Source organism: Balaenoptera musculus, chromosome 11 (assembly GCF_009873245.2).
Source record: "Balaenoptera musculus isolate JJ_BM4_2016_0621 chromosome 11, mBalMus1.pri.v3, whole genome shotgun sequence".
Taxonomy (NCBI): domain Eukaryota; kingdom Metazoa; phylum Chordata; class Mammalia; order Artiodactyla; family Balaenopteridae; genus Balaenoptera; species Balaenoptera musculus.
In genome coordinates this window covers 41878394-41890660 of record NC_045795.1, presented here as the reverse complement: position 1 = coordinate 41890660, position 12267 = coordinate 41878394, and the positions used below count along the sequence as shown (strand labels likewise).

At 37.1% G+C, this 12267-nt stretch overlaps 1 protein-coding gene across 14 annotated transcripts in view; it reads right to left on the bottom strand.

Annotated features, from left to right (window-relative positions):
• The window catches only part of LOC118904077 (muscular LMNA interacting protein), a 275275-nt gene that overhangs the window by 59487 nt on the left and 203521 nt on the right, over positions 1 to 12267 (bottom strand). For all 14 annotated transcript variants that reach the window (XM_036869793.1, XM_036869795.1, XM_036869801.1 and 11 more), the window contains one exon: positions 10552 to 10680. In XM_036869793.1, the coding sequence (XP_036725688.1) occupies positions 10552 to 10680 (129 nt within the window). The remainder of the gene's footprint in view (positions 1 to 10551; positions 10681 to 12267) is intronic.

Sequence of the window (12267 nt, the reverse complement as noted above, 5' to 3'; positions counted from 1 at the left end):
ACATTTTATATAACTGAGGTTAGCAATTGTTTTTTCTACTAAGTTGAGACTCTTCAGTGCAGAAATCACTTTTGTCTAATTAAATACATTAAATGACCAGAAAGCAATCAATATATTTTGCAAACTCACGAGTAGTCAGATAAACAAAACACCATTCCTCTTTTTAGTATCTTCATTTTAATTAGTGAATTGATTTTCTAAGCCTCTATTCCTTCTGGATGCCCATTTGTCCAATCAATTCTATTAGTTATTTTCCAACTGTGCCTTTAGTTATCAATAGAACTATGCTTCAAAGTATATCACCATAGCTTTATATCTGTAGGTGGAGTGTGGGGATACTTTGTAAGAACTCAAAAGGACCACAAATTGATATAATAATGGATTGAAAGATAATTTCAGAGAAGCATAAGCTTCATTCTGAAGTGTCTTTGTTTAAAAATCCATCTAATATAGAAAGATGAGAGGAGACCTTCAAGATGGCAGAAGAGGAAGACGTGGAGATCACCTTCCTCCCCACAAATACATCAAAACTACATCTACATGTGGAACAACTCCTACAGAACACCTACTGAACGCTGGCAGAAGATCTCAGACTTCCCAAAAGGCAAGAAACTCCCCACATACCTGGGTAGGGCAAAAGAAAAAGGAAAAAACATAGACAAAAGAATAGGGATGGGACCTGCACCTCTGGGAGGGAGCTGTGAAGGAGGAAAAGTTTCCACACACTAGGAAGCCCCTTCACTGGCAGAGACAGGGGCTGGGTGGGGTGAAACTTCGGAGCCACAGAGGAGAGTGCAGCAACAGGGTACAGAGAACAAAGCAGAGAGATTCCCGTAGAGAGGATCAGTGCTGACCAGCATTCACCAGCCTGAGAGGCTTGTCTGCTCACCTGCAGGGGCGGGAGGGGGCTGGGAGCTGAGGCTCCAGCTTCAGAGTTTAGATCCCAAGGAGAGGACTGGGGTTGGTTGCGTGAACACAGCCTGAAGGGGGCTAGTGCACCACAGCTAGACAGGAAGGAGTCCAGGAAAAAGTCTGGAACTGCCTAAGAGGCAAGAGACCATTGTTTCAGGGTGTACGAGGAGAGAGGATTCAGAGCACTGCCTAAACGAGCTCCAGAGACAGGCACGAGCCGTGGCTATCAGCGCGGACCCCAGGGATGGGCATGAAATGCTAAGGCTGCGGCGGCAGCCACCAAGAAGCCTGTGTGCAAGCACAGGTCACTATCCACACCTCCCCTCCCAGGGGCCTGTGCAGCCCGCCACTGTCAAGGTCCCGTGATCCAGGGACAATTTCCCCAGGAGAACACATGGCATGCCTCAGGCTGGTGCAACGTCATGCTGGCCTCTGCTGCAGAAGGCTGGCCCCACATTCCATACCCCTTCCTCTCCCGGGCCTGAATGAGCCAGAGCCCCCTAATCAGCTGCTACTTTAACCCCATCCTGTCTGGGCAGGAACAGATGTCCTCAGGCGACCTACAGGCAGAGTCTGGGCCAAATCCAAAGCTGAACCCCAGGAGCTGTGCGAACAAAGAAGAGAAAGGGAAATTTCTCCCAGCAGCCTCAGGAGCAGCAGATTAAACCTCCAAAATCAACTTGATGTACCCTGCATCTGTGGAATACCTGACTAGACAAAGAATCATCCCAAAATTGAGGCAGTGGACTTTGTGATCAACTGTAGACTTGGGGTTTGCTTTCTGCATCTAATTTGTTTCTGGTTTTACATTTATCTTAGTTTAGTATTTAGAGTTTATTATAATTAGTAGATTTGTTTATTGATTTGGTTGCTCTCTTCCTCCTTTCTATATATATATATATATTTCCTTTTTCTCTTTTTCTGAGTGTGTATGTGTATGCTTCTTTGTGTGATTTTGTCTGTATAGCTTTGCTTTTACCATTTGTCCTAGGGTTCTGTCTGTCCGTTTTTTTTGTTTGTTTGTTTTGTTTTTTTTCTTTGTATAGGTTTTAGCGCTTGTTATCATTGGTGGATTTGTTTTTTGGTTTGGTTGCTTTTGCTCCCTTCGTTCTTTCTTTCCTTTTTTTAAATTACTTTCACATTTTTTTAAATTTTAATAATTATTTTTTATTTTAATAAATTTATTTTATTTCTTTCTATCTTTCTTCCTTTTTTTCTCCCTTTTCATCTGAGCCGTGTGGCTGGCAGGGTCTTGGTGCTCCGGGCAGGTGTCAGGCCTGTGCCACTGAGGTGGGAGAGTTGAGTTCAGGACATTGGTCCACCAGAGACCTCCTAGCTCCAAATAATATCAGATGGCAAAAGCTCTCACAGACATCTCCGTCTCAACACTAAGACCAAGCTCCACTCAATGACCAGCAAGCTACAGTGTTGGACACCCTATGCCAAACAACTAGCAAGACAGGAACACAACCCCATCCATTAGCAGAGAGGCTGCCTAAAATCATAATAAGATCACAGACACCCCAAAACACACCACCAGAAGTGGTCCTGTCCCCCAGAAAGACAAGATCCAGCCTCATCCACCAGAACACAGGCACTAGTCCCCTCCACCAGGAAGTCTCCACAAACCACTGAAGCAACCTTAACCACTGGGAGCAGACACCAAAAACAACAGAACTACGAACAAACAGTTGGCAAAAAGGAGACTCCAAACACAATAAGTCAAGCAAAATGAGAAGACAGAGAAACACACAGCAGATGAAGGAGCAAGATAAAAACCCAACAGACGAAACAACTGAAGAGGAAAGAGGCAGTGTACCTGAAAAAGAATTCAGAGGAAGGATAGTAAAGAAGATCCAACATCTTGGAAATACAGTGGAGAAAATACAAGAAACATTTAACAAGGACCTAGAAGAACAGAGAGCAAACAAACCATGATTAACAAAACAATAAATGAAATTAAAAACTCTCTAGAAGGAATCAATAGCAGAATAACTGAGGCAGAAGAACGGATAAGTGACTGGGAAGAAAAAACAGTGAAAATAACTACTGCAGAGTACAATAAAGAGAAAAGAATGAAAAGAATTGAGGACATTCTTAGAGACATCTGGGACAACTTTAAACTCACCAACATTCAAATTATAGGGGTCCCAGAAAAAGAAGAGAAAAAGAAAAGGACTGAGAAAATATTTGATTAGAGTTGAAAATTTCCCTAATATGGGAAAGGAAATAGTCAATCAAGTCCAGGAAGCACAGAGAGTCCCATACAGGAAAAATCCAGGGAGAAACATGCCAGACACATATTAATCAAACTATCAAAAATTAAATATAACGAAAACATATTAAAAGCAGCAAGGAAAAAAAAAAAAACAAATAACATACGAGGAAATCAGCAGAAACTCTCCAAGCCAGAAGGGAGTAGCAGGACATATTTAAAGTGATGAAAGGGAAAAACCTACAACCAAGATTACTCTACCCAGCAAGGATCTCATTCAGATTTGACAGAGAAATCAAAAGCTTTTCAGACAGGCAAAAGCTAAGAGAATTCAGCCCCACCAAACCAGCTTTACAACAAATGCTAAAGGAACTACTCTAGGCAGGAAGCACAAGAGAAGGAAAAGACCAAAAGAACAAACCCAGAACAATTAAGAAAATGGTAATAGGAACATACATATCGATAATTGCCTTAAATGTAAATGGTTTAATGCTCCAACCAAAAGATATAGACTGGCTGAATGGATAAAAAATAAGACCCATATATATGCTGTCTACAAGACACCCACTTCAGTCCTAGGGACACATACAGACTGAAAGTGAGGGGATGGAAAAATATATTCCATGCAAATGGAAATCAAAAGAAAGCTAGAGTAGCAATTCTCATATCAGAGAAAATAGACTTTAAAACAAAGACTATTACAAGAGACAAAGAAGGACACCACATAATGATCAAGGGATCATTCCAAGAAGAAGATATAACAATTCTAAATATTTATGCACCCAACATAGGAGCACCTCAATCCATAAGGCAAATGCTAACAGCCAAAATGGGAAATCAACAGTAACACAATCATAGTAGGGGACTTTAACACACCACTTTCACCAAGGGACAGATCATCCAAAATGAAAAAAAATAAGGAAACACAAGCTTTAAATGACACATTAAACAAGATGGACTTAATTGATATTTATAGGACATTCCATCCAAAAACAACAGAATACACTCTCTTCACAAGTGCTCATGGAACATTCTTCAGGATAGATCATATCTTGGGTCACAAATCAAGCCTTAGTAAATATAAGAAAATTGAAATGGTATCAACTATCTTTTCTGACCACAATACTATGAGACTACTTGTCAATTACAGGAAAATATCTGTAAAAAATACAAAGACGTGGAAGCTAAACAATACACTACTTAATATCCAAGAGATCACTGAACAAATCAAAGGGGAAATCAAAAAATACCTAGAAACAAATGACAATGAAACACGATGACCCAAAACCTATGGGATGCAGCAAAAGCAGTTCTAAGAGGGAAGTTTATAGCAATACAATCCTATCTCAAGAAACAAGAAACATCTCAAATAAACAACCTAACCCTACACCTAAAGCAATTAGAGAAAGAAGAACAAAAAAAACCCAGAGTTAGCAGAAGGAAAGAAATCCCAAAGATCAGATCAGAAATAAATGAAAAAGAAATGAAGAAAATGATAGCAAAGATCAATAAATCTAATAGCTGGTTCTTTGAGAAGATAATCAAAATTGATAAACCATTAGCCAGACTCATCAAGAAAAAAAGGGAGAAGACTCAAATCAATAGAATTAGAAATGAAAAAGGAGAAGTAACAACTGACACTGCAGAAATACAAAAGATCATGAGAGATTACTACAAGCCACTGTATGCCAATAAAATGGACAACCTGGAAAAAATGGACAAATTCTTAGAAAAGCACAACATTCCAAGACTGAACCAGGCAAAAATAGAAAATATAAACAGACCAATCACAAGCACTGAAATAGAAACTGTGATTAAAAATCTTCCAACAAACAAAAGCCCAGGACCAGATGGCTTCACAGGTGAATTCTATCAAGCATTTAGAAAAGAGCTAACACTTATCCTTCTCAAACTCTTCCAAAATATAGCAGAAGGAGGAACACTCCCAAACTCATTCTACAAGACCACCATCACCCTGATACCAAAACAAGATGAAGATGTCACAAAGAAAGAAAACTACAGGCCAATATCACTGATGAACATAGATGTAAAAATCCTCAACAAAATACTAGCAAACAGAATCCAACAGCACATTAAAAGGATCATACACCATGATCAAGTGGGCTTTATCCCAGGAATGCAAGGATTTTTCAATATACGCAAATCAACCAATGGAATAAACCATATTAACAAATTGAAGGAGAAGAATCATATGATCATCTCAATAGATGCAGAAAAAGCTTTCGACAAAATTCAACAGCATTTATGATAAAACCCCTCCAGAAAGTAGGCATAGAGGGAACTTATCTCAACCTAATTAAGGCCGTATATTGACATATATGACAAACCTACAGCCAACATCATTCTCGATGGTGAAAAACTGAAGCCATTTCCTCTAAGATCAGGAACAAGACAAGGTTGTCCACTCTCACCACTATTATTCAACATAGTTTTGGAAGTTTTAGCCACAGCAATCAGAGAAGAAAAAGAAATAAAAGGAATACAAATCAGAAAAGAAGAAGTAAAGCTGTCACTGTTTGCAGATGACATGATACTATACATGGATAATCCTAAAGATACCACAAGAAAACTGCTAGAGCTAATCAATGAATTTGGCAAAGTAGAAGGGTACAAAATTTATGTACAGAAATCTCTTGCATTCCTATACACTAATGATGAAAAATCTGAAAGAGAAATTAAGGAAACACTCCCGTTTATCATTGCAACAAAAAGAATAAAATACCTAGGAATAAACCTACCTATGGAGACAAAAGACCTGTATGCAGAAAATGATAAGACACTGATGAAATGATGATACAAACAGATGGAGAGATATACCATGTTTTTGGATTGGAAGAATCAACATTGTGAAAATGACTATACTACTCAGAGCAATCTACAGATTCAATGCAATCCCTATCAAATTACCAATGGCATTTTTCACAGAAGTAGAACAAAAAATTTCACAATTTCTATGGAAACACAGAACACCTCGAATAGGCAAAGCAATCTTGAGAAAGAAAAACAGAGCTGGAAGAATCAGGCTCCCTGGCTTCAGACTATATTACAAAGCTATAGTAATCAAGACAGTATGGTACCGGCACAAAAACAGAAATATAGATCAATGGAACAGGATAGAAAGCCCAGAGATAAACCCACGCACATATGGTCACCTTACTTTTGATAAAGGATGCAAGAATATACAATGGAGAAAAGATAGCCTCTTCAATAAGTGGCACTGGGAAAACTGGACAGCTACATGTAAAAGAAAGAAATTACAACACTCCCTAACACCATACACAAAAATAAATGCAAAATGGATTAAAGACCTAAATGTAAGGCCAGACACTATAAAACTCTTAGAGGAAAACATAGGGAGAACACTCTATGACATAAATCACAGCAAGATCCTTTTTAACCCACCTTCTAGAGAAATGGAAATAAAAACACAAATAAACAAATGGGACCTAATGAAACTCAAAAGGTTTGCACAGCAAAGGAAACCATAAACAAGACGAAAAGACAACCCTCAGAATGGGAGAAAATATTTGCAATTGAAGCAACTGACAAAGGATTAATCTCCAAAATTATAAGCAGGTCATGCAGCTCAATATCAAAAAAATAAACAACCCAATCCAAAAATGGGCAGAAGACCTACATAGACATTTCTCCAAAGAAGATATACAGATGGCCAACAAACACATGAAAGGATACTCAACATCACTAATCATTAGAGAAAGGCAAATCAAAACTACAGTGAGGTATCACTTCACACCAGTCAGAATGGCTATCATCAAAAAATCTACAAACAGTAAATTCTGGAGAGGTTGTGGAGAAAAAGGGACCCTCTTTCACTGTTGGTGGGAATGTAAATTGATACAGCCACTATGGAGAACAGTACGGAGTTTCCTTAAAAAACTAAAAGTAGAACTACCATACGACCTAGCAATCCCACTACTGGGCATATACCCTGAGAAAACCATAATTCAAAAAGAGTCATGTACCACAATGTTCATTGCAGCTCTATTTACAATAGCCAGGGCATGGAAGCAACCTAAATGTCCATCAACACATGAATGGATAAAGAAGATGTGGTACATGTATGCAATGGAATATTACTCAGCCATAAAAAGAAACGAAATTGAGTTATTTGTAGTGAGGTGGATGGACCTAGAGTCTGTCATACAGAGTGAAGTTAAGTTAGAAAGAGAAAAACAAATACTGTATGTTAACACATATTATGGAATCTAAAAAAAAAAAAAACATGGTTCTGATGAACCTAGGGTCAGGACAGGAATAAAGACACAGACGTAGAGAATGGACTTGAGGACATGGGGAGGGGGAAGGGTAAACTGGGACGAAGTGAGAAAGTGGCATGGAGTTTTATATACTACCAAATGTAAAGTAGATAGCTAGTGGGAAGCAGCCACATAGCACAGGGAGATCAGCTGTGTTTTGTGACCACCTAGAGTGGTGGGATAGGGAGGGTGGGAGGGAGATGCAAGAGAGAGGAGTTATGGGGATATATGTATATGTATAGCTGATTCACATTGTTATAAAGCAAAAACTAACACACCTTTGTAAAGCAATTATATTCCAGTAAAGATGTTAAATTAAAAAAAAAATAGAATGATGTTTCCTGGCCTATGCCATTTTGATGTAAAAGTTGTTGATTAATAAGTCTCAATTACTTGATTAAGCATTTGGTTTCAAACTTTGCTTTTAGTACTCAGAGGCTATCTCCAGGCAACTTTTCCGTTCATTTTAAATTCAAAAGTCTGCCTGGTTGTACCTTCTTATGCTACAGTAAATGCATTTTTGTCTGGTCTCATCATCTTTGGTGTGTAACATTTTGTAACAGAGAGTTTTGAAATCATATTTTATGGCAGTGAAGCTGCTAGGGCAAATTTATGGACTTAACAATCCTATCCAACATCTCCTGTCATGTGGGACTGTCCCCAGGACAGGGCAGATCAGTGAATGTGAGCTGTTTCAGTTTGGCTCAACTGTCAGGCTAAAGAATTTTCCATTACATGGGTGGGTGGTGAGATCAACTGAGTTTGGAACCATTCAATTTATTCTGTGGCAGCAGCAAAAGAGAACAAAATAGCAACCAGAACTGAATTTGAGTTAAGTTCTGATGAAGTAGCCATGCTGAGATCATAAATTTTTATTACGCAATTCATTATTTAAGGAGCTTTCAGCATCTATGCTTGTGAGTTGTCTTTTGTTTCTGCCTCCATTGTAGATTCTGGCCACAATGAAGTGGTGGTTATAGCTCCATGTAGAGGCCAATTGATAGTATATGCAGCTTCCCGGTTTCCTAGTATATTCATTTTTCCTCTCCTGCAAGGTCAATGAATAAGACCAGGGAAGGTCTGGAATTAACTTTTAAGTCCTCTGCTAGACTTCTTTCAATTCTGACAGTCTGCTGACACAGAAGTTGGGATATACACAGAATAAACTAATTGAAAGAAAATATAAATAAGTCTGTGTGCCACCAAAATACTTGCAAAAGAACTCAAATTTTCTACAAATTATCTGAAAACACATAGGTTTATCGTGTACATAAACAGAGCTTTAAACTTGCTGTATAGTCAGGAAAAGCTGTGAAAAGAACTGGCAACTCCTTTTAATGAAAAGAATTTCCTACACCTGAAAATGGAGTTTATCATTCCAGAGGACAGTAGATTGTGATAAATTATAGGTAGATTAACTTGACACCCTACAAAGAATCTTGTTTAAGATAAAATGCATAAATTTAAAATTATACTAGTACAAAAGAACAAAATTTTTATTCTACAGCATTAGATCATATTTGAAGAATATGTTGCATGGATAATATGTGAAATTTATTTTAACTGTTGGCATTTTTGTCATGTAACACTAGATTACTTTTATAAATTTTTATAATAATCCCATACTGTCTAAAATGTCACATTAAGCCTCTAAAATATCAGTGTCATATAAGCCATAGATATCTAATGAATATTTTTATTGATGATGGAAATATGCTTTCCAAACAGGAATTTCCATTTCTTTTATGTGCAGATTTAGTGAACACACCTTATATATCAATAAGATTTCCCTATTTAATTTAATTAATTGAGGGCTCCATTTTATTCTATAAAATAATTGCCTCTAATTATCATTTTCAATGATATTAGTGTCTCCTAAAAATGTTTAACTTATTGAAATCCTATCAGTCTTCAGAAAGTATATATAAATAAGCAGAAAATATTATCATCTCCATTTTATAAATAAAAACTGTAGCTAAGCATGAGAAAGTATTTATAATGAACTTTTTCAAGGCTTTTAGCCTACTCACAGTTCTTAGATTTTAAATAACCCAGATTTTAGAATTTGAAGGATCCTTAAAAAGTACCTCTTCTGAATGCCTCATTTTATGCATTAAGACACAAACTGGGCGAGGTGAAATACCTTGCTCAGTGTCATAGAGCTAGTATAATACGAGACGAGATATTTCTTATGTTTCACAAATATGACTGTAATTTCTATTTTCAAGACTATTGTTAGTTATCATTTTCAAACTGAACTTTAAAAAGAGTATAGCACCTTACGTTCTTTTGCAAGTCTATTCTATCATAGATTACCACATGTGGTGGTGATCTTGCGTATCCTGGTTGTATCCACAAAGATTTCTGGATTGCTTGCATTGCTGAAGCATGTAATAATGTTTGAGATATAAAATATATAACCCATGTCTCTTTGTTGCATTTGAAGAAGACAAATAAGGATGTAAGGTTTCCCTTTGAGATAATTTATGAAATTTTATATTGCATAAATGTGTATTTTCATGTTTTTCCTAAATATCTTATAAAGCACCATCAAAAACCTTCCATTATACCTTCTTCAACATATAGGATATATAAGAGGAAGATAGTATACCTTTTTTGCACATAAACCAAAAAAACAATGATGCCTGAAAATAACTTAAGCCCTTATTCCCTATCTAGTACCACTCAATCTAGGGGATCGCATCATCTCTATTATGTTGATATCAATCCAAACAATAGATCTTCTGTCAAATGTACTAATGTACCAAACCTAAGGCATTGCATTGTTTCAAAAGGAAGCAGGATTTTAGAAATAAGAATGCAGCACCTATATGACTCATTTAATCAGTGACTCCATGGTGTCTTTATAGGAAGTAATATCTTGGTCCCCAAAACAACACCAGCACTAGGTAGAAAAATTTTAGGAAAAAGCACTTAAATACTTCAAAATGTCATCCTGGAAATACTTAAGAATTGTTTTATTATGTAAAAAAATAGATCTTTTATATTACTAAGGATATTCCAATTACAAACATTTTCTTGCACACACCATATTCATAGAGGCATCTCTATATTTTGTACACATATTTATCCAAATATCAAAGAGTTTCTCATATGCACACTCACCTGCTCAGAAAAGAAGTCACTGTGTTCTTCCAGGTATTTACTGAAAGGGTTGGGTTCATAGACTTCCTCCTCTTTTTTCAGTAATATTTTGGATTTTATAGGTACGGGGCGAATTACTCCAGGCTTCGTCTTCATGAATATCAAATTTTTTTAAAATAAAGGAAAAAATACTATTAAAATGAATACATAGGTATATTAAGTCATTCAAATGTTCTCACAGTAATTTTTTTTATTTTAAAATGATTTTATAAATACATAAAAACAGCTAGAAATCAAATGATTTTTAACTAATGTGACTTTAGTTTTAGTTACCTGTTACAGCACAATCAACTCATTAAGATCTACTATTATGATGTTCAAAATGCAAAAACACCTTCATTTATCTAGTCAAACACATTCCTATATCCTTGCCAGAGCATTCAGCCAATAAATATTTCATTTGACAAATATTTATTGAGAGCATCCTCAGTGCCAGGCAACATATTCATTTGGGGCATGATAGGATAGGCGAATCTAGTACAATCCACCAAGCCCAAAACAACTTTCTTTTTCTGGAAACCCTAAGATCCCAGAAGCCATGTTCAAACTGTGTATGATGAAATCAAGGGTGGCTTTCTGACACAAGGAGATGGGGGCTGGTTAGCAAACAGATGTTCTCTTCCATGAATATGGAACACTGCTTTAAACTGGTCTGCAGGCACGCTGGGAGACTGAAATTATAATACGTGGATTTGGGAGCTATGGGAAAGACTTAATCTGCCATAAAAGCAGATCTGATGAGATCAAGAAAAATATAGCAAAGTGTATGGAGAAGAGACACACTTGAGGACTTTCCAGAACTGAATTCCAAAACATTCCTGGGACCCAGCTGAATTTCTTCTCTGAGGCTCCCTAAGATTTTCCTTTTCTTTTACACAAAATTCCCTTTTTTTTTTTCCAACTCAGGTTGACTTCTATAACTTGCAATCAAAAGAGTTTGAGTGAATAGACCAGTCATTTCAGATTCGTGAATTTGTACCCAATGTCAGTCTGACGAGAGAGAGAGAGAGAGGAATCTAGTTTGGGGCAATTTCAAAATGATGTTTCACAAACACCAAAATCTTGTTACACTGTAAAATGTCACAAAATGATTGATAAGTTTACAAAAAACATCCCAAACAAGAATTCAGTGAAACGTTGTGATGCCTTTTCTGTTTGAGCATTTTGCTGTAATCATTCTTCTCAAGCCCATTTCCTTTCAGAACATAGTAAATTAGCTCTCCTCAGTCTGTGCTGGTGCTCTCAAGTTAAGCCTTAAGGGAGGACATCTATCTCTCTGCCCTATAAGCCACCCATTATGTTTTGAGTCTTGACTAAATGCCACTCTGCAATATTTTTTTCAACCCATATTTTCCCAGCTGGCTTTCATATCTATGCCAACTGGAGGAATAAAGATTGAGAAAAATCTCTATCTTCCCCAGGCAGGGAAATATCTCCCACTTAAGAAACTCTGATTTCTCTCCAGGGGAAAAGATGAGCAAGTAACAACCAATTATGCGTGAAGTCACACAGTTGAATATACATATAAGAGTAATATCCTCCAATGAACTCAGCATGAGAACAAAGCTCAAGCTGTTGCTGATTTCTACAGCCACCTGTCATAGGGAGACACCTGATACATGGGTCATGATCCGAAACTGTCCAGATTTCCTGTCTCTCTTTTCCACATGACTTCCT